The sequence below is a fragment of the Acanthisitta chloris genome, unplaced genomic scaffold, assembly GCF_000695815.1.
Source record: "Acanthisitta chloris isolate BGI_N310 unplaced genomic scaffold, ASM69581v1 scaffold27420, whole genome shotgun sequence".
In the NCBI taxonomy this organism is placed as follows: Eukaryota; Metazoa; Chordata; class Aves; order Passeriformes; family Acanthisittidae; genus Acanthisitta; species Acanthisitta chloris.
Window position 1 is genome coordinate 11,240 of NW_008650649.1, and position 23,631 is coordinate 34,870.

Sequence of the window (23,631 nt, forward strand, 5' to 3'; positions counted from 1 at the left end):
TGATTCAACAAATCTCAGTTGTTAGGAGATCTTTGGGTGTTTGGATGAGCCATTTTCACTGCATAGTCAAAGGAATGCTGTTTCTTGGGATGGTGTGGTACCTGTGTCTGTTCTTGTAGGAATGTGCCTTCTTGTCATAGGGAGTTGTGTCAGGAAGGAAACACTATTCCATTCAATCATTACCAAACAAGGAATTTTTCTCACTTTGAATTTTCAAACCCAGCAAACAATTGATTCTAGAAACAGACTCAAGGCTGCTGTGGAGGAAAATATGGCTTTGAGAAAGGCTATTATATTTGAGAGGCCTAGAACTACTAATTTTTCAGTGCTGTTTCTATTTGCATGAGCTCACTCAGCAAGTGGTTGGTGCAAATAAGAAAATATGGTACATGGAAAGCATCAATTGTAATGAATCCACATGTGTCCAGTTCACCAAAAACTATTGTAGCGGCCAAAAATACCTGAAAGTTTTGTGGTTACCCTTTGTGGTTTACTACCACAGCTGGTGGGGATGGGCTGCTGATCAGGACTACCAGGAGCTTCTTGATCAGCTGCTTAGCACCCCACTGTTTCTCAAGGGACTCAGCAATGGGCCTAGTAACAGTGATCCCCTTGAAGAAAGCTGTAGGCCTGGTAAAGGCATTCAGTACAAAGGTGCTCAGGAGACTGGGTGGCTGCAGAGACATGACTGCCCACAGCAGGGGATTGCACTGGCAGTCTTAGTCACTGGCATTGCTGTTCCAAGCCACAAACCACAGTGTGTGCTCAGCAGTTGGGCTTTGTCTCATAGTGGCAGGACAAAGGAGATGAAGGGCTGCAGTGTGCAAACAGCATCACTTCATCCCTGGGAAGGTGTGCAAATCCTGCCTTGATGAGGTCTCCTTGAACTTCACCTCACTCCATCTAAGGGCTGCTGAGGGCACTGCCATTGAACCTGTCTCACACAAATGAACCAAGTCACAGCTCTCACATTTTCTTTCCCTGTTATCCCTTCCTTGCACTAGATTTGGTGTTCACATGCTCTTCCTGCCTATTTAGTGACCAGTGTAACACTGTTCAGTGTTACATTTTAAACCATGTGATGATGGCATCTGGTGCTGAATCAACAACTCTTAAGACACATGAACCCTAATAGCAGTGTCACCTCCTTTTGCCAAAGCAAATCTGTTTGCAAAAGCCAGACTTTCGCTAGATGCTCAGTGCAATCAAATATTCTCTTTGAATATTTCTCAGAGAGAAAAAGAAAGCCAGAAAACTTGTTTTCACTTTCTTCAGAGTTGTCTCCATGCATTTGATTTGTCTACTTGTGCAAGAGTCCTCTCATCCTCTTGTACAAACTCATCCTCTTCACTCATCATTTCTCATATTCCTTTTAAGCATGATCTTGTAAGCTTTTCAGTACCTAAATTTCTATGGTGGTTTTTTTTTAGCTTATAGGTGCCTTTTTCTTCCCCTGGACTGCTCCTGGTCCCTTCTATCCACATTGGCCTTTTCCAGCTCCTGAAGCATTCTCGATTGCTTGTTTCCAAACCTTTCCATTCACTCACCCTGGCAATTTTCTTGGGTTTGGATTCTTTGAACTTTCTTATAAACTTTTATCACGATGGTACTCGAAGGACGACCTAATAATGAAAAATCACCTGAATATGTGCCAGTCCAAGAGAGCAAAGAATTTGTGGGTTCTTGTAACCTGCTAATGATCGTCCATTGTCTCAGACCAATTTTTGCTACTCATTCTGTCATTCTGTCTGTGTTTTCATGCTAAAATTGAAATTCAGGAGTAAAATTAGTAGTAAACATTTAGATACTGGTCAAATTAACCCCATTTTACAGTTTTCTTCCAAACTCCTAAAGTGTTGGAAATACAGGAGTTGTTAAACATAGCCAGACTTGTGTCCTTTCTAAACTCTGTGGCATCTCATCAATAGCAATGACAAAGATATCAGGGGAAGATACACAAATGCCTTGATAGGCCTGCAAAAACCACCAGTCCTCCCCTATACCTCTTTCTCTCCTGCCCACTGACAAGTGCCACCACTCCCCATGAACCATAGACTAGTTAGAACCTTGATGTTTAATATTTCTCATCCCCTTCAAAATATGCTGCGAAATATACTATGTCACCTTTTATGGGTCAGCATCCTTCCATTTCCAAACAAATGCTCAGTTCCTCTTTAGATCTTGCTGAGCCCTGAATCTCTCATGTAGTTCCTCACACTCTATCCACTTGGGATGTTCAAGTTTGCTAAATACACACTAGATCTGCAGTTAATCAGTTAGATTCTTATTATACAAACTTTCATAATTTTTTCTTTTGTTTGGCCCTTCAATTGTCCGTTCTCTTTATAGGAGTATCTTCAAAGCTCTTAAAACATAGTTCCAAAATCCTCTAAATTTTTGCCTGTTCTGCTCATATAGGTCAAAGTCTCAGTGGAGTGCACCTGGCCTGTCTTGACACTGCGTGTCTAAGATGAAGCTTTTAAAAATGGCTCTTAAGTACTGCTCTTACTTTATGTCCTTCTTAATGGGGTGAACGTGTATGATGGGGAGAGGCCGGGGAAAGATGCTAATATATGTCAAACCAAGCCATCAAGCAAGTGCAACAACCTTGTTAGAGACATTCTCTTACCACTGGCCTGAATTTGATCCTAAATATCACTTCTCCACTGAAATTTTTGGCAGAGGATTAGGACTCCTTCCTTCTAACAAGAAGCCATTTTGCCAGTTGCTCATTAAGACTCTTAGTTGATGCATAATGGAAGGCAGCTTTCATTGACATGGGCCCTCCTTGTTCTGGCTGATAGTCTGATGCTGGAAGCATGACTGGCTAATATGCTGAAAGGATCTTTCTTTTCCAATTGACAAGTGATGACTGTATCTTCTGTGAACTGTAACTTACCCTGCAGAAGTCCTCAAGGCCAAACAGTTGGCTTGAGTGTCCTGTGTGATGCATTGATTTGCAGGAAGAGAGAAACAGTTGAAATATTTCCTTATTTTCCAAGGCTGGGTGGACGGCTGCTTTCCTCCTCAATTGATTGAACTTTTGATACAGAGTGTTGCGGACGAGATAGGTGTACAGTGCTGGGCCTCTCAGTTCAGGAAGGATATTGAAGTGCTGGAGCAGGTCCAGAGAAGAGCAATGAGACTGGTGAAGGGATTCGAGCACAAGTGCTATGAGGAGAGGCTGAGGGAGCTGGGGTTGTTTAGCCTGGAGAAGAGGAGGCTCAGGGGAGACCTTATCACCCTCTACAACTACCTGAAAGGAGGTTGTAGTCAGGTGGGGCTTGCTTGGTCTCTTCTCCCAGGCAGTTAGCAGTAGGACAAGAGGGCACAGACTCAAGCTCTGCCAGGGGAAGTTTAGGTTGGACATTAGGAAGAGATTTTTTACAGAGAGAGTAATCAGGCATTGGAATGTGCTGCCTGGGAAGGTAGTGGATTCACCTTCCCTGGAGGTTTTCAAGATGAGACTGGATGTGGCACTTAGTGCCATGGTCTAGTCACAACAGTAGGGTTGGACTCAATGACCTTTGAGGTCTCTTCCAACCTGGTTGATTGTATGATTCTATGAAATACAAGCCCACACGTTGGCATGGATATGTGCTCTAATGAGGCTACAAAGCCTTCACACAGACAGTTTGGAAGCAGTGCTGAGCAGGAAACCAGGCCCAGACTGCTCTCAGCAGTCTTTCTTTAGGTGAAATCTGCTATGCTATTGATCTCTAAAAGGCAAATCAAATAATGGCAGCCACATTTTTAAGGATTAGGAGCTTCCTGAGCAAGACAGTGTGTGTTTTTAATACTCTAAGCTGACTTATGAAACTGGTAAACAATGAGGAGGGTGGTGTTGGATGACCTCTTTTACATGCCTGATCATCCTGTCAGCATTTATAATGCATTTGATATTTCCTTCTCATCAGGATAGGATCAGTTAAGCAGTCGTATTTCCCAAAGCTCAGGTTGCATTATGCTTTGTTCCACATTTCATGGTAATAAACGTTGACATAAATTTCTGTAGATTTCACACAAAGTGATTGTTAATTTATTCATGGTTGAAAAGGATCTTAAAAAATAAAAGGAAAGAAAAAAAAGAACAGAAAAGACTTTTCCAGAAGACAAATACACAGCTTGCAGGATAAGAAATACAGATCTTTCATGCCTATTTGTTTTGCACACAGTAATGATTCTGATTAGCAATCTTGACCTAGTTAAAGTGCTATTGTTTTTCTGTGTTCCTATTCTTCTAAACAACTGTGGCTAGACATGATACTTTATAATCCATCAGATGTAAAATCTGCATAAAAAATATAATTATTGTGCTTCAGCAACTTGGACCAAAGCCCTGATGTTATATTTCTAGGCAGTACACTGTGAATAATATGGATACATTTTTAGGTTGGTATGTTCAGTTGGCAAGATATATAATTTTTCCATAAGAAAAGGTAAATCGTGGGATTTCTAACATACTGATTACTATTCGAGCCTTGTTTCTGCTAATGAGAATTAAGTGGATACTTGTCAGCCAAGGAACATCCTTATTTGTTACTATAAATTCAGTTTTAGTGGCACTTATTACAGTAAACAGGGAGGAAAACTTGTGTTGCCTCTCAGTCAGCATTATTACTGCCAGTGGTGCTTATGCCTAAGAATCAACCAGAGTCAGGACACTACTGCAAGAGGCCTGTATAGACACCAAGTCTCCTTCCAAACTGCTTATGACCAGAAGAACAGGGTTGGGCAGCAGAAAGGTTTGGGATGTGTGGAGCAAAAATCTCATGGCAGTAAAACCCTCTCCTGGTGATCCAAGTGGTTTCAGGAGCTGATTACTAAACAGGAGGGGAGTGAGACACAGTGGAGCTGTACTGTCTCAAGCTGCCATGCTCAGAGACAGTGTGGGGCTGAAGGCACCTGTGCCTCCTCCTCATCACTGCTCAGAGAGAACAGTTGGTCCCATTCCTACAAACACAGAGCGGGAGGCAGGAAGCAGCTCGAGTTGAACCTATGCAAACCAGGGCAGAGTGAGAAACAGCATCTGCTACTCCTGCACGGCTCTTTGCACCCATGGAGGGACCACCTTGACCCAGCCATGGTGCTGTGCAGTGCTGTGAGGATATGCCAACTCTTAGGGCTGCTCCCTGTTGTGCTCTGTGCCCAGGGCCTCCACTCTGTCACTCAGTCCCGCATGAAAAATTAATGTTGTTTTCCAGATCAGCATCATCCAGCAGATTGGACTTTCTGAACTTGGAGTGCTAAAATATCTCTGAAGACAACTGTCATGCCTGCACCCTCAGCCATGTCAGGTAGATGCTGCAAATGAAGACAAAACATTAAAAATAAATACACTCGTGCTGTGGAGAGAAAGTGCAGAGCAGAAGGTTCTGGGGAGAAATTCTCAGAAGATGACCACACTATTGAGATATCCAGAAGAGCTGTCAATGTGAACCTGATGCTCTGTGTGCAAGGAAGAGGGGGAATAGCTAGAGCCACCAGATTTCAGGAGATAGGTAGAAATGGTGGTAATGGTAGACCTCATAAGTTAGTCCTATAGTCAGACAAAGGCCTTGAGGGTGCATGTGTGATTGTTAGGACCTGTGATAGCCCCGGAGACGGCATCTCAGGGGCAAGGGCCTCTCATACTCGTGTCAATCCCAAGGCACCTCTGTGGCTTTGCAGCTGGCTGTGATCTGAGTCACCATGACCCTAGTGTCCTGCTGCAAAAAGAGGCACCTGGTCCTCTGGGGAGATATTTTCAACAGGAAGGCTCTGCACTGGGGAGCCCCAGATCCTGCCCGGAGGGGTGCTCCCCAGCTTGGCACAGCTACAGACACCACAGAAGGTGGTACTGCAGAAGACTGGCAGCAAACACTGTGAACTGCTGTTTTGGAAATGAGAGTTGCTGTCATTCAGGATCAGGCTTGAAGCTCCAGGGGTGGTTCACTGGGTCCAGGCCTGCAGTGCAAAGGTGCTTTCAGAGCATAAATAAGAAATAGCATTCAGCATATTTTCCTCCTTTGGAATGAATTCTTTTCTTTTTTTTCACTTTTCATTGTTTGAATATTTTTCGTATTTTCCTGTAATTCATTTACCCTTTCCCCTCCCCAGATACATGAAGGATTTTGTTTAAAGTGCAGCAATAGATACAGTCAACACATACTGTGAGAAAGTCTAGGTAGTCCAAAAGGGACCTTTTAAAGTGGATTTGTCTGCTGCTTCTCTATTAAAAGCATAAACCCCAAAGCTGCACTTTTAACATGAGAAGTATCACTCCACATGAATCACTAGTGCTGCTGCAGTGCCTGCTTTGCAAAGTGTGGCAATCATTTGGGATTGCAGTTAGCAGCACCTTACAAGTTTCATCCCTGTTGTTCCACCACAGAAGCAAAGAAAGCTGCAAACCTTGGTAGGAAAATGTGACAGTTGGGTGAACAAAGGAGGTAGGAATCTTCCTTTTATGCCTTCAGCTAATAAAGATTAGTGGGGACTTAAAACTATCACACTCTGGTATTTTCTCTGTAGTTTGCCTGGGGCATTTTTGTGTTTTGGTCCTGTCTTAAGTGTCCAGCTATAAACATTTTGAGATGACAGTCAGATATGTTACTAACATCTCTGTACAAGGCCAAGGATGGGTTGCACTGGGAAACTGATTTTTTTTTTGAGATCTGCAGACACTATGGAGATACTTGGGCAAGTCAGAGGGACAAATTGTGGTTTGCTTGCCCTGAGAGCTGTGAAACTCAAGGTGCTGGATGGTTAACCTAGGACTTCTGTCAAGCACTGTGTTCCTACAGAGTGTTAAATGGAAAAAAAAGAACAAATTCTAGAGGAAGTCCAACTGCAGAAGCTGTATGAAATGCACAAAAAAATAAGACTTTCTGTGAAACCAGATAGACTGTCATTTCTTGCTGCTGCAGACAATTCTTTTCTTGGCCATATTGGACAGACCCTGTGGAAAGGCATACATGGTGAATACACATGAGTAATGTCAGAAATATATCAAAGATGTGATAAAAATATTGTTAAACATAGATATTTTTGAGAAAACAATCTCTAAAATTTCTCATTGACAAGTTGTTCTTTTGCACCAAAGAATTTTTTTGCTTCTGCTTTCTGGAAAAAAACCCAAACCAAACTTGAGCCAGAAAAAAAAATCAATTTTCAGAAAATCCACTAGTTTAAATTTAGTAAAAAAATTCAAACAAAAGAAAGATTAAGCAAAAGCCTTTCTTTTTTTTCCCAAAAGAGAAATTATTTGATACCAGGATTTGATGAACCCTAATTACTAGCTCAGTGGATCTCCTGCTGATTTGGCCTGGTGTCAGGGAACATTAAAGAAGCTGCCTCTCTTCAATCTCTATAAGACTTAGAATAAGTTTTAAATATAAACGTTATAAGTATTATATATGTCCCTATGCACAGGATGTGGTGTCACACTGAGTCCTTTAGACCAAGTCATCTCAAGAGTTTTGTCCTCCGTTGTTAACATCCCCAGGCAGTTTGGCCAGTAACAGCACTGCACTGTCTCACAAACATGATCTCCAGAGGCTCAGCCCATGCAGTTTTAACTTCAGAAGATCAATGCATCCAACACTGCCTTGCTATCAGTGTGTGAACACACGCTGACTCACCCAAGCCTGCTCAGCAAAAGTTCTAACAATAACACAGGCTGCCAGGAAATGCCTGTGCTCTGTGATGGTTCATCCAGTGCTGCCCACCTACCTGTGGGATGGAGCTGGACATGAAGAGCTTCCTTCTCTTCCACTTACTGTCATGCCACTTGTTTCCCATCACAGAGCCTTTAAGTATTATGCAGTTCAAGCAGTTTGAGATGTGTAATTGTGAGCCTGTTTGATCTGAGGAATGTGCCTGTGCCTGTGTTATAGGAACTTTTGCTTTACATTTACTGACCCAAACCAATCCTGGCTTGTAAATTGAAAGAAATGGAGCTTGAAATCTGGTAAGCTTTTTTTTTTTTTTTTGGCTTCTGAAGAGCTTGGGGGAAAAGGGCTTGAGTACTGACTTTCAGTCGGTAGTTGAAAAATGTGATTGCTAGAAAACTGCTAAGATTTGAGTGATGGAATCCTGGTCTGCTCCCTTCTGAAAAAAAAACCAGGCACAGTGCTGGGGTAGCAGTGCCCTGCAGAAGGCAATGTCCAGATGAAGTAGTGAGATGAAGAAGCTTGTAATGGGCACTACTAGTCTCCCTGAACAAACACAGACCAGTCTCCTGCAACACCCCACAACCCCCAACACGTAATTGGTAACAACAGCTCAGTGCAAAGAGGCAGAGAGGACTTCATCCCTGTGGGCTGCTGAAATCCTTCCCATGCCCTCACCCTCCACATCCCAAACTCATGGGGGATGTGAAATCAGGACCTTTCCAGCAGCCTCGGTGAAGTCCCCTGAGAGTCCCCTGCACCTTTGCAGCCTTGCTCACACTCATTTCTGCTTTAAGGTGAGGACATCTATTGACCACGGTGTTGTCGGCATTCTGAGGGCTATGTATGCAAGGTTTTGGGGAGATGTGATAAGTCAGGACTTGTTATGTCTACTTTAAAAATGCACAGTGCCCCTTTTGCTGGGCACCTCAGCAGAGCAGATGTTATGAAACCAGGAGTCCTCTAGCCCATGTCGAGGGAGGGAGTGTTTGGTTAAGGGAAGTATCTGGAGATAGTGGTGCTTTGCCTGGCTCTGCTGATGACTTGTATGTGGCAAACCACTTCCCAGCTCATCCCTGTCTGCTCACCCAGCTCACCCTGCTAGCTCTTAGAAGCTACTTCAAATGCAGGAGAAAAGCAGCTGCTATGCACAGCTCAGTGTAACACCTGCATTTTTATATGCACCAGAAAGCCTGGTGCAGGTCCCATGAAAATGTGGAGATTTTTAAAGTAGTTTGCTCTGCATCAAAACATCAAGCAAAACCAAAATGAACTCATAAAGTCATTAACATAAAGCATATATGAATGTAGAGGATATACTCTTCATTATCTGTTCAGCCTTTCTGTCAGCAGCACACCTGAAAGCAAAATGTGCTGCCAAGTCATGTACACTGATGACATGGGGACTTTCCCATTTCCCAGGAAGATGAATTTGGGGGCACAAGAATGATTTCTAATAAACACACTGACAGCACCAATGATGGTAAAAGCAAGTGCAGCTTACGTTTTTTTTTCCAAAGGAAAGTACAGTGACTCATATGTCATAAAGAAACATGCTAAGCAAAGACAGTCTGTGCTCTTTGCAATGACCACCCAAACCTCTACCCCCTGAGGACATCTAATGGCAATTTGTTACCCTTAAAGGCACAAGGTCTGCAGACTTGTACAACTAGGCACCAACATGTCTGTCCTTAGGAAATTAAAACATGACTCTATGATTCAAAAGCTGTGCTGGGAACTTAACTTGAGATAGGAGATTTTTAGCATCAGAGAGATAATTCAGTGACCTGCTGATGCAATGGGAGGATAAGCGGGTATGGAGAAAATATGTGTGTCAGTTAAGCTCTTTCCAAGCACTTCTCTGGTATTCACACCAAAATAAAATTGTTCACACCTGAAGTTATCTGGGAAGAGGTTTTACCTATAGATAAGCCTGAAGCTGAGGGGAATAGAGGCCACAACATGCCCATGAACTTCTGTATATGAATGAGCATGATGTAAATAATGTGAGTGAAAGATCTCATAAATCATCCTTCCTGAAATAACTGGAAAATTAGAGTTCTCAATGCTCTCGGTCCATTACAGCCTCCCAAAGTATTACAGTTTGTACAGGCACCATTTTCTCACTAGCATACACAGGTATTTGTCAGATGACATTGTCCTGATGCCTCCTGGGCCACTGCACTTCTGCCCAACTGCAGAAAGGCACAATGTGAGCCATGTTTCACTGCTTAGTTTCCTGGCATTGCTCATGGCTGAAACAGCGACAACATGCGTGCTGACTGAGCAAGGACTGCATCCCACCCCTTTGGTCACAGAATCTATAGAATCATTAGGCTTGGAAAAGACCTCTAAAATCAAATGTACAGAGCTAAATATAGGACAGCTGCCCTTGTTTTAAAGTGATCTGTTTTATGAACTCTGTTCAAAGAAACTCTTCTTGATGGCATCTGTGTCTTACTTGAGGGCATATGCACCAAGTTCAAACTTTTCAGCTCGTGAGACTACATCTCTGTTTTCTGTGCATGGGGTGGGAATTTGTGTGTACAACCACAGCACATGACTGTAGATCAAGTCAATGGAGACATGAACCTCTTTTCCTTTGGTAGGCCCACAGGGCTGGTGAGCAAACAAAAGTATTGCTGTAATATTCAAGGAAAAGAAAACAGAGTAACAGCTCTCAGAGCAGTGTTGCATGGATTGTGTGTTTTATGGCAGGTGTCTTAGGACATAAACTATTAGGGCTTAATGAATTAATATACATCTTTGAGAAATAATATGTCAGTACATCATGGGCCAGACCCTTGGCTGACATAACCTGACACAGCTCAGTTCATTCTCTGTTTTCAACAAGTTAACATCTAACATATTTAATTACACTCTGGCCAGTATAAACCTATGTGATCTCAGGGTGCCTCAGTCATGTGTGTGGCATTATGACATATCCTAGGACCTTTGAACTCTATGGCAAGAGAAAATGGTCTTTCGGATCATGTGCCAAAATCAGAAGAGTGGAAAACCTGCAGCACTGGATAGGCACAAGGGCAGATTTCATCACTGCATTTGTCTCTTCGGTCTAAAAGTATTTTAGATCTGTCTGGAACAGCTAGATGGGAGCAAAGCTGGGGCAGATATGCCCTAGGCCTTACCAGCTACAGATCTGGCTACCTCCTTCCCTCCCTCCCTAACACTCATGGGGAAAGTGCGTCTGTGATCAACACAAGGCAGCAATGCTTGAAAAATGCTGGTGGCAGGGGTGGTGACGGCAGGAAGATTCAACACTTTAGAACATATTTTCCTGCAGTTCTGTATATCTTCATTGCCTGAGAAAGCCCAGAGTAGCTTTTAGAACTGAGCAGTGCTTACTTGAGCATTGCCTGTTGCCTTTCAAGCAACTAGACTACATATTGTTTCTTTGGTGTCATCTAATGATTTTTTTTGTCTCTGCTTCTTTCAGCTCCAAGGCTCCTTGAAGAGAAAGTTGGTGGTGAATCTGTCACCTGTCAACAACAAGAGGCCCAATGGTGTTTCAGAGAGCTCTTTCCTTGACATTAAGAGGATAAGAGTTGGTGATAATATCTCAGTAGGACAAGGTGGACAACATGTTAACAATTGCCAAAGCCAGTCAATGTCAGGGACTGTGACTGTGGGGCAAGGATCACAACGAAAGACCAGCAACCTAGCAAACAATACACTTGCTAGTGGGAATGGCATGTTTAATATGACTTTGAAAGAGGTAAAGAAAGAACCAGGAGAAACTATGTCCTGCAGCAAACACTTAGATGGCCAGACATCCCATGAGAACATGTTCCCTAACAGATATGGGGAAGACTCATGGGACCAAATGATGGATCTTGAGCTTCAGGAACTGTTTAATGAACTGACTAACATATCAGTGCCACCAATGAGTGATATTGAGCTAGAGAATATGATAAATGCCACGATAAAACAAGACGAGCCATTCAACATTGACCTTGGGCAGCAGAACCAGAGGGGCCCTGTGAGATCTCTGCAGATGGATAAGATGGTGATAAAAAGTGAATATGCACCAGGCATGAATCAGGCTCCTGTGGGCTCCCCACAGATGAGGCCTTCTTCTACAGGTCCAGCCTTCACTATGGCCACCACTGCCATGTCCACTTCTTCTCCCATCCCCTCAGTGCCTCAGAGTCAAACACAAGTATCACAGGTTTCTTCTGCGTCCAGTCGGTCATTGCCTAACTGGCAGGAGGTGTCTCATGCGCAGCAGCTCAAACAGATTGCCGCCAATCGGCAGCAGCATGCCTTGATTCAGCAGCAACAGCAGCAGCAGAACCAGACAGCCAACTGGTCCACTCTGTCTCCATCAGGACCTTCCCCTGGATCCTTTGTGCAAGAGAAAATCCCCAGTCCTTCTTTTCGCCAGCAGCAGTTCAGCCCACAAAGTTCAGCAGTGCTTGGGGTACCAGTGAATGGAAACCAGTCAAAAGGGATGAATAACTATGTTTATAAACCAACCACTCCCCAGAGCAATCCCATGGACATAATCATGCAACAGAAGCCTCAGGATCTCAACAGAAACTTTATCAACAGCGCTCAGCCACCTCTAGAGCAGCATCATGGCAACACAAAGCCTTTGTTTCACTTTAACTCAGAGCAAACAAACCAGCAGATGCCTTCAGTTTTGGGTTCCCAAAACAAGCCTGCCCTTCTGCACTACACCCAGCAGGCACAGGGTTCAGCTCCTGTGCAACAGCCACAGCAACCGCAGCAACAACAGCCCCAGCCGCAACCTGCTCAACCTCTCCAGAACCAGTCTCTTCAGAGGCCACCAAATGTAACCCTAGCAATGCAGCAGAAAATGATGCTTCAGAAAATGCAGCAAAGCCAACAGATCTCAGGTTTGCAGTATCCAGTCTCTCAGCAGCATAGACAGGTAAGTCAAATTCCTCCTTATTTGTTACAGATTCATTCTGGTCCAAGTAGTAAAAAGGTCTTTTGTCCTGACCTCATTCCTCCAGGAGAAGTGTACTGGTGGCAGTTAATGACCATCTCAGCATGTACTTCCACAGAGGTGGTGATGTCACCCCTATTCAGGTGTATCTTGGATGCACATTTGGAAGAATTTCAAGAAACACATGTTCATAACACTTCTCGTTATGCAATGGAGTGGATATGCCCCTACTATATATTATGTAGATACTTGTCAGAAAGGTGAGATAGTAGGGCAGAGGCAAGCTTATTGTGGACTCCTATTGGTTTTCTAGCTTACTAAAATTTAGGCTTTTGAAAGCCAAAATTTTAATGAATTCCTATGTTATCTTAGATAATGTATTTTACAATGTTAATTTTTATGTCATCTGTTTTTTTCTCAGGAAGGCAGGGTTAGGAAATTCTGTTTTTAGATATCTTTTGACTGATATGACAAAAATACTGTTTGCACATTTGCTATCTGTTTGGCACGGGAAAACTGAAACTTATCTGTGAGCTTTATAGACACCCATCACACTTCAGGGAATATTCTGTGGATAAAATACGTGCTTAGGTATGAAGGTGAAGGTTGCCACAGATATGTCTACAATTATATTCTATGTGGCCAGCTCCTCCTATGTTTCCATGAGACAGTGCTCTGACAATATCTGCTGTTTATAGCTTAGTATGCTATGCCAAGTCCCAGTGCACCCAAGTCTCAGATCCCAAGTTTCAGATCTGTCAACTGAAGTTTGAATGTGCTACCTCACTGTACCCCAGAATCTAGAAACCAGGTGCAAAACAAGTAAAACGTATTCGGCCTTGGGACATTTAAGCCACTCTGAGTAGTTTTGGTGGCTCAACACATTTGAACATATGGAATCCCAATATAGGTGCAGAGTTCATCTGCGGATGTGAAAATAGCTATGAAAAAATACTGCAAAATGAAAGCCTAAATTTTGCCTGGCATCCCAAAGAAGTAGCATTGTGAGTGAATCATTCAGAACTGGAGTTTCTTCACCAGAGTCGGTGAACAGTCTGATGTTTTAAAAGAACTTAATACAGTTGTATGCATGCACACTTTTCTCCTTTTAACTCTTTTAAATTTCCCAACCAACTAACCATGACTTTCTCCAACAGAAAATCCCTTAGCAAGAGGTGCCAGGTGAAACCTATGGGCAGGTTTGTGTGGGGAGAAGTTGCTTTGTTGAAAGATGCTGGAGAAGAAGCAATGACAGGATACAAGCACAGTTTTGCTGTTTTACAGGAGGTCTCTGCTAGCTGTTCCTCTTCTTGGGCCACTGTGCGCTCTCTTCTTAGGCGCATTTCCCCATTCTCTTAATAGACTGGCAGGCAGATGAATTTTAACAGTTCCTTCATTCATCCTTGGTGAACCTTCCAGCAATCTGTCAGCACAGGAGAGACAGTCAGGACTTTTGCAAACACTACTAGTTTTCTGAAAAAATTTGCAAGGTCACATTCTGGAAAGGAATAAAAACACTGAGAGCAACTCTGCTTGAGGCAATGTTAGTGTCTTGCTCTGTGTCCTCTTGGGCTGCTCTGCAGGGAGGCCAGCCAACGAGATGGTACTTGGCACCTCGGCTGTAGTAGTATTTGTAAGATTTACCATGAGTGTAGTGGGATCTCTCACCTGTGCAGCCACAAGATCTTTTGGCTTAAGAATCTTGCCCTACTGAACTGTGCTGACTGCCAAACTTTAGATATTATGCCAAGGAAGGAGTTTTGTCTATCATCACAGACGTCTGCAACTAATTTCCCAAAGTTCCTTGTCATCTGACCACTTTCCACAGTTGTGCCTGCAGGACATGGCTACCTGACCCACAACACAGTTGAGAACCTTGGAAGCTTTGTAGACACAGATAATGGGGCTTTTGCAGCCAAAATACTGTCTTTTTCTATGCTCCACAGAGATAAATGGATTTTTTATTAGAGATCCTTAGCGGTTGTTCCAATGTGCTGCTAAAGTTCAGAAAATCAACTAGGTCTCTCTCAGTAGAGGATTCTGTAGCCCCTGGAACAATACACAGAAATACAATTCGTCCCTAAATTGCAGTGTTTTGGAAAGGTTTGAACATAACCGTTCAGTATTTATGAGTTCTGTGGGCTCCTTTAGCGCCTGCCTACACAGCTACAAGAGCCCACCAACCCCTTGGTCAGGGCCCACTTGCCCCATAAGTCTGAATATTAAATCAGAGCAGGAGGAGACACCTCTCATATTATCTTCTAGTAAAGACAACAAAGGTCAAAGTAACTTTGTGTGTCAGCTGCTGCTGATTTTAGCAATGGGGACATCACCTCATTTAGACTGCACAGTCTGCTTTGCTGAAGGATCATCTCCCACCTCTGAGAATGCCTACACATCATTAACAGTAATGCATGATTAATTGCCAGCATTTACTAATTAACTTCATGATTAATATTTATTTTACTCATGCTCTATTTCTTCATGAGAAATCAAGATTTGATTCTGCTTAGTATCATTCAACTCCTCCTCAGATTGTTGTAGTTGTGCACTCTAAGGACCATCTCAGAACTGGCTGGAATGCTTTGTGTGGATGTGAATGTGTGTACATTCATAGGGGGCTGCTGTGACATTGCCATCAGGTATCACTGACTGAAACACTAAGTTCACATTTTAAGCAGAGCCAGCTCACCCTCTAGATTTTTACTCCTCAAGCTTTAAAGTCCCCAAAACCCATTTGAACTTGGCCTTATTGGTGCAAGCTGGCTAACTGGAAATGTAAGACTTATAATTTCTCTGCTTGTCATATTCACTTTGTGTCAAATCAAAGCAAACTTATAGTGGGATTTGCTAATTAGATGTCTTTTTCCTCTAGGGAAAAGTCATAAAAATGATGGAAATCATCTTGGTTTCCTGGAAGGTTGATCCGAATTAAGAGCTTGTTTGCCTCTCTCGTTTATTCTCCATTGTTGTGGGGAAAATTCACCTTTCCATTGTCTACCAGGATGCAACATAAACATAGTCATGAAATACCCTATAGAAATTCAACACTCTCTGTGTTTAGGAAATACTTAGAAGCTACAAATTCTACACAGGTTTAATCAGGCTTGCAATATTTAAACAGAACCTGGGCTGAAAATCTCTAAGTGGGCTTGGGGACAGAATTTTGAAGTCTAACTTTTCCCTTGTGAAGAAATATAGTCCAGTCAGTGAAAGATGCTTCTGAAATAAGACTTATGGGTTTTGAATTAAAAACTTGGTGCTTTGAACTAGTCTAAGAAATTCCACACACATTTTCAAAGTTTTTGATCAGCCCTAAGTGCTTGTTCAATATGATCCATTTGTTTCCTGTGAAGAAGCTGAAAATGATGTTTAAAAAAACAAAAAGCCTTTATGTACTAAATAAAATATTATTCATCCCCTTCTGGTTTTGACTGAAAGCCAAATTAAACTCAAGGATTTCAAGCTGACTTTTTCTCCAATTGTTTTTATTCAACTTCATTTGCTCAAGGGAAGGGAGAATAGAAGGCTGAGCTCATGAGAACAGGAACCCTAATGGAGCAAGGCCACTCCATCTGCTACATGTGGGCATGTGTCCTATTTAGTCTTGGCTTTGGGGTCAAGGATAACACAAGAGATCGTGGGAGCTTCACCCCCCACTTTACGTGAACAACCAGTAGTCCATATTTTTGAGGCTCTGGAAGTGTCTCTGTAGTTACAACCCACAACAGTGTTTGCTTGTGCAAAGCTCAGGGCCTCATTAGTCATTGCTCCTTTTAAATTGCTTTGAGGATGGGATCATCATCTCCTTTTTCACTTTTCTATTTTCTTTTTCGATAACCCAGGAATGTGCCGTGATTAGTTACACTTTGGGAGGGGGTGGTGTTTGCCCTTACTTGCTCTAATTGAGACATGCCTTAGATCAATTTCTTCACCAGGTCTTAACAGGTTCCTTTTAAATCCAATCACTCTTCCTTCCTACTGAATACTGAGCAGTGTCTTCTCCGGTACCTGCTCCAAGCATGTGATGATATGTGCCTCTTGCATCATGCTCTCTCCAGAAGGGCTTTCTCTTTTGCAGCATGTGACCAATGGCCATCCAGGTGCTCCATGACCCAGAAAGCCATTGCTGCATCTGGCTGGAGAAAGGCCACAGAGCAGCACTGCACCAAGGGATGTGCCACTACAGAGGAGCTCCAGGTGCTGAGGTGACCTCTTCTTTGCAAACCCTTCCATTACACCACCCCTTCCAATGCCTGGAGCTTAACTGATATATATTCATCACTCTTAGATATGTCCAGGGAATAAAGATGGTATTTCAGCTAACCTGGCATCTCTGCAGAGATGCTGAAACAGATTCTCTTCTCATTTCCTCCAGCGTAAACCCAGGGTAATTTCATTTATTTTCAGTAGAGTGTAATTGGACTTACAGCAGCATAGTAAGGAGCAGGATATGACCTTATACCCTTTTTTTTTAAAGCATATGCACCATATGGATTCAATAAAAAGTATATGTTAAACTGTCAGATTGTTAGAGTGCTATGTGAGGAAGAAGCACCAGGAGCAAAAGATCTAATGGCTTTTTTGAAAGTGCAGATATAAAAACTCTTGTTACCATTCACTGCTGAGTGGTAACTTACACCTTTAATTTAGCCTCCAAAATTTCTGAAAGAAAATGTGCCTTCTTTGGATGATTCTTATCAAAACAGTATTTTACTAGACCTTTGCGTTTACCACTACAGAAAAAAAAGGAAGAGCACATTTTGCTGAGGCAACCTCTCTGTTTTCAAGTGCGAAGGCATTATTTTTCAAATATTTGTGAAATGAAGACAGAGAACCTAGAGGGGCTTATGGTAATTGTTACAAACCAGGACTTAAATTTGACTTAGATCATAAATAACGTTTCCAGGCTTTTGGAATCTGCAATAATAAAAACTGTTCCATAGTGTAAGAAAATAATAGTGTGACCTTTCTTTCAATGCTCTCTATAAAAATAATATTTGGATGACAGCTTTTCTTGATAGCTCCATTTTGGTCACATTCCCTCGTGCAAGGTCTTCTGAATTAAATATTTGGGATAAAAAGTTTGAGTAAGTCCCAATAACCACCATCAATTTCAGGGTCATAGCTGTTTTATGAACATGAAATGAGAGGGAAAATGTCATAAGTTCCTGTATCATCATGGTGGAGAGTTATCTTGGTGGTGCCTTATATCATTCATGCTCAGTTTGCTGAACAAAATATGTGGACAGTCACACTGTGAACAGTCAGTCCATGGGGACATGGTAATTCAAAGTCTCACAGACATTCCCAGTTCCATAAGATTTCTTGAACTCTGCATAAAGCATTTACACTAGAAGAATAGTAGATTAATAGCCATGGTCAAGTGCTTCTAAGTTTGGGGATTTTTGGAGGTAGATGAGATAGCCCCTGATGTCTCTTTTGAACTGCTTTTGGAAGATACTTCCATGAAGATACCAATGGAAAACATCATTGTGCTTGCCTGGATGAGTTCTTAGCTGATGTCAGCACACTTGAAGTCTTATTCATTATTTATTAGCATTGTGAAAGTGCCTGAGAGGTCCACTGATAGGGCAAAATCATTCTGTATAAACTGGATTAAAAATGGCACGTGTCTCAAAGGGACCGTGTTGATCTGGCTTCTGTAAGACCAAAGATAAGACGAGTTTTACAAAAGGAATGTGAAGGGTATGAACTTCTATCTACCTGCAAGTCTAGAGATGTTGATTTGAGGACTGCAGTGATCCGAGGCCCTTCATGAGCCAGTCAGTTGTCTTAGCTGTGGGAAAAAGTATTCTGCTGGAGTCAGGAGGTATACCTGTAAGTAAGGCTGCTAGCTGCTTCAGTCCTCTGACTTTAGTCCACTGCCACCTGGAAGACATGGGCTAGGGAAGGAAAGCAGAGGGACAGCCATGTTACCTAATGTGTACGTAGGAGAAGATGATGATGGCTGCAAGGAGAAAATAGTGGATGAGAAGATCCATAGTGCTGGTGGCTGAGATTACAGTTTACAGGCCTGGGGTGGTAGGGTGAAGAAAGGAATCATCACCAGAGACAGGATATTAGTGTGTGCTTTTTAGATTAATTGGAAAGGAAATGTAACAGTATAAGATTGGGATAAGGAACTGTGAAGATGCCACGCTGACCATAAGGAAAGGGGCCAGGGATGTTTCAGGTCTAGTTCTTTGCTAATAAGCAAGTTAGTTTGTCTTGATCCGTGGGCCCATCAATAAAGCTATGATATCCGCAAGGGCTTCTTACCTGGCAGAAGTGAGGATTCCTGCTAGTGCTGTGTGTGCATCTGGGGCCAGAGTCATGCCCTGAGTCAACTTCCTGCAGAGATTTTGGAAAGGCAGCCTGGAAAAACAATGTAATTCCACAGCCGTTTGGAACTGGCATGCTGAAAAACACTTTCCTGTAAGTTTTTACTTGTTTGTAGGCAATTTATGAATACCTCAAGAAGTCAAGAAACCCACAAAAAAAAATTAACAAGCCCCAGTTCCCAGTTTTCTCCTTAGAGTCTTCCTATTATTTTAATTCCCCAAAATGCTCTAGGTGCTCAGCCCTAGTAATTTGTCTCTCTAGGGGTTCAAAATGAAGGAATATTTCAATAGCAAATACTTATTCCTCCACTCAGCCACTTTTACTGCTGGTGTTTTTGTGGTGGAGACCTGCCCCAGGCCACAGATGACTGTTGTTAAGACAGCAACAGACCTAGTAATGTTCCTTTAACGTGAGTTTTCACGGGTGAATTTAGCATTTGAATGTGATGCTGATCCAGAAAATCAGCCAGATGCTCCAATGGTACTATTCCAGAACCATCTGCCTGCTTCATTTGCTGCATGCCTGTTTCTGGTAATGTACACACACAGTGTAAGAGACAGTTTTTGCCCTGAAGAATTTATAGCCTAAATAAGCAAGGCAGCCAAACCTTGAGATGAAGGAAATGTTACTGTATATTTTATATATTCTTATATATTTGGGGAAAGAGAGAAGGAATATCTCATTCAAAGCCATTACAATCAATCCACTGGAGTTGTCAGATAAGGACACATTTGCCATTGCAGAGAAATCCTCTGATAGAATCTGGAGATGAACAGTGTCAATGTCCCAGGATAGTGCCTGAACCTATCAGCCACATCTGCTCACCTTGACCTGCATGTCCCTTGCCCTTTGGTCTGAGAACCTTCTCTATGGACCCAGCATCCACAGCACTGAGCCTTCACAGACTGCACAGTACTCTAGAGGAGACCTCTGGAACAGTTAGAACAGTCGTTGATGGTTCTTCTTCCCTTTGTATCTATGCTTGATGATAAACAGCCCATTAAGGTGCACCCAGTGGCTTCCCAACTCTCCAACTCTATGTCAAAAGGCCCTTGCCTTTGAGATACCTGTGCATGGGTGGACATGCCCTGGCTCTGCCTGAGGTTCTGCTTGCTACCTTGTGCATGGAGAATGAGTGGGATCTTGAGGGCAGCTTCACACTGCATCGAACTGGCCAACCGTGTTGAGCTTGTGTCATCTCTTAAGAAATTATCCTCACTTCTCTGCCCCCTCTGAGAAGGCTCTGTTTTATCAACCCCCAGATGAAATTTGAATGGGAGCTGAGTGCCTGAAGCAGTTAGTCCATCTAAAAAATCAAACACCATTCACAGAGTCTTTTAGTAGTAATACTTAGCCTTGACGTAGCTGTGGAAACATGAGAGTTGAATGGTTCTGCAATGTCATAGGAAGACATGAGGATTTATTATGAAGTCCACATCATATCATGAATCAGTAGAAAACACAGGAATTGAGTAAAAGGAGGGATATTTATCCCTCTCTATCATAGCAGATATCTGTATTTATGTTAACCCCCTAAGTTTCCTATGTAAGCAGTGAGGAAGGCACAGCTCAAAGTAGCTAAGCCAGACATGTATGTGGGGGATAACCTCACTGCAGAAGACTCTCAGCACCCATGAGCCCAGCTGTGCTGCTCTGCCTGAAAGACATGCATACTGAAACTACAGAGCATTGAATTGCATGGCAGTATGTCAAAGGAAGGGGAGGACAGAGGCTTTGGACAGTCCTAGGTGAGGTTTTACAGGATGTCAGAGCTGATCTAAAGGCTGGGAGCTGCAGACAGGGACAAGAAGTCCTCCCCCACCCAGCCCTGTGTCCACTCCTCTTTCTGGCACCAGCTCTGGCACTTGTCTGAGCTCTCATAAACCTGGAAGAAAAATCATCCTTTTTCTGTCTGTGTTGGGTTTTCTCCTCTTTCAGTGACTTTCTTCAGCTTGTGGGGTCAGACAAATCCAACACCAGCACAAGGGAAGTGGCAGGAGCACATAGCTGGAGGCCAGAAGCAGAGATGGGGTTGCTTCTGCCAGCAACAGCGAGTTGTTAAACTCAACTCAGGTGGCTGGTGCTGTAGAGCTTCAGCTACAGGGGTGGCTGGAGAAAGAGTGGAAAGTGTACAGCTGCCTACAAGAGGAAGTCTGGATTTGGAAGGATAGGACAGGGGGAGTCAGGGAGCAGAAAGTTTCATGCAAGAGAAACAGCCAGGTGGGACTGGATCCAGAGTAGAACAATTGTGATGGGGTGGACAGATACTGTGAGAGGAGGTGGTGAAGGAGTAAAGCACAGGAAGAGTGAGGATCTGAGGGTAGGAAGAAGGCTGGAAGGCAGTAATACAGAGCCCAAATTGTATTTGGGTGAGAGGGAACAAGGGAAAAGGATTGGGAGCTCAGGAGAAAGCTGAGAGTGGGACCGGGTGCAGGCAGAGAAGGACAGCTGATCCACAGGTGGGAAATAGTGTGGGAGTAAATGGGGCAGAATAGGAACTACTGATGCACAGGGGAAAAGCACCTACTGTCTTTGTAAAGGGGAGAGTGGAAGACTGGTAAAACTTAAAAACTAACTGTTTCTGTATCCTATGTCAGGAGTAAATGAAGGGACATAAGGCCTTTGTGGCCAGTAGTTCCCAAAGTGTCTGCAGGAAATCTTCAGGACAGGCCAGGAAATGCAGCCCTAAGCCCTTCAAATTGCCAGCTGAAAGAGCACACTACATATTTCAGGCCATCCTGTCAGTCTCCATCAGACAGAGAGACAGATTAAGCAGCATATTTGTCCCATTGAAAAAACCTAATGCATTCTGTTCTCTGGTTTTCTTCCTTCAGGGGACATTACAGCTCTTCTAACATCTCCAGCTGCAAGTGTAGCCATTGAATAATCAACAAGAATTAAATAGAATAGAATAGAATAGAATAGAATAGAATAGAATAGAATAGAATAGTTCAGTTGGAAGTAATCTACAATGATCGTGTAGTGTAGCTGCCTGATCAATGCAGAGCTGACCAAAAGTTAGAGCACGTTCAAATGCCTCTTAAACACTGATGGGCTTGGGGAGTCAACCACTCCTCTAGGAGGCCTGTTACAGGGTTTGGAGTTTCTTCCTGCCTTGCAAGAGATGCATATGAGGGGTAAGGATGGAGTTTGAATGGTTCTCTCTGGCCTTTGTAAGAAGCTGTGACCTTGGTTGAAAAGACATGATTGACTACCCATGATTGAGCGCTACAAAAATATTTGCAATGAGCAAGGTGTGAAAAAGAGGAAAGATGTTGTTTTTGTGGAGCCTATTTGTTCTGTAACTTGTAAGAGGGAGAGGGACTCTGAGGGCTTTCCATAATTCTGTGAAGATGGGTTCAATGTACTCTCACAGTCTTTTCTTTTTCCGGCTCCAACTGAGTGATGAATGACTAAAGGATGTAGTGCTTTGGTTCTGGTTAGAAAAGCATCCAACTTTATCCATTGCAGAACTAGATTTCTCCGAATGACTGCTAACTGCAATCCCAGCTAAAGCAGGTTTTGTTGGGGTGACTCCAGTCTTGTCTGGTTTCAGCTAGCTTGGGAAAAAAAATAAACGAATGACTTTTTTTTTCCCCTACTGGAACTGGTAAAAGACACGGGAAGACACAGGGATTAGCAGAAGTATTCGAGCCTCACAGCCTAAGTGCAAAACAGAGTGGGAGGAGGGAGAGTGGGAGCAAATTCTGGCTATCCATCCTTAATCCAAAGCTGCCTGCTCCTTCCCAGGCTGTACTTCACTGTCATACACTTGCAAATTCACTCCAGGAATAAAAACAGACTAACTCTAAGCTTGTTCCCAAAGCTGCAAATTTGTCCCTGCTGGGTGTTAATTTAACTGCTTCCAGGGCACCAGGATGTCTACTGGTGTTCACTGTGTTTGCTTTCTTCTTTTTTTTTCACACATCTGGTGTTGTGAAAACTTCCAAGGCACCACACAGAAAAGTGATGAACTGACCACTTTTAACTCTTTCTGCAGCATACTAAGTATGAACCTACCTGTCTCTCTCCGCTGTTTTCTCCCTGTAGTGGACTCCAGAGACCTCGTTATGCATGTGATCCACCAAGTCTAAAATTGGTCTTATGAGCATTTCACAGACTGAGAATTGATCCTTTCTTCAGCTCCATCATCCCGTTTTTCATATGAACAAACATGGCTAAACAGTAATAGCAGGACTTCAAAAATTTCCAGTAGGAAGAAATGGATTTGGGGCAGGGAGAGTTTGTTTTCCAAAATACTTCTTTTTTCCGATTGCTTTTATCTGGTGCTGCCACTTCCCAGCAGGAAAAACATTCAGTGCAGTAGTTTCGCTCAAGTTGTGAGCGATGACCTTTTCCTGTTGGTTTTTGATTGGTGCCATTTGTTGTGTAATGGCATTAACTGTTTATCTGCTGCATGGACTGAACCAGAGCAAATCCAAAACAATCTGGGTGTCTCATTTCCAGTCATAGCTCTACCTGACTTTCTCCACTTTGTTTGCTTTCTATCTAACAAGTTGTTTGCATGATCAACTCACTTGTTTCACCAGCATATTCCTAGCAATAGCATACAGGCTGGCTTTTTTGTCTTTGGTTAGAACTTTCTAAAAAAATCCAAAGGTACTCTTCCATTTTGGCCTGTTGTGCAATGGCATGGCACAAAGAGCATGCAAATTCCTCCTTTGCTATCTTCCTCTCAGC

General features: G+C 42.9%; 1 protein-coding gene across 1 annotated transcript in view; it reads left to right on the plus strand.

The window, feature by feature from the left end:
* Positions 1-11,109: 11,109 nt before the first annotated feature.
* The window catches only part of MAML2 (mastermind-like 2 (Drosophila)), a gene marked incomplete at its 5' end in the record, with an annotated part of 62,830 nt that continues 50,308 nt past the window's right edge, over positions 11,110-23,631 (plus strand). Inside the window, one exon of the mRNA XM_009069701.1 lies at positions 11,110-12,567. Within this exon, the coding sequence (XP_009067949.1) occupies positions 11,110-12,567 (1,458 nt within the window). The remainder of the gene's footprint in view (positions 12,568-23,631) is intronic.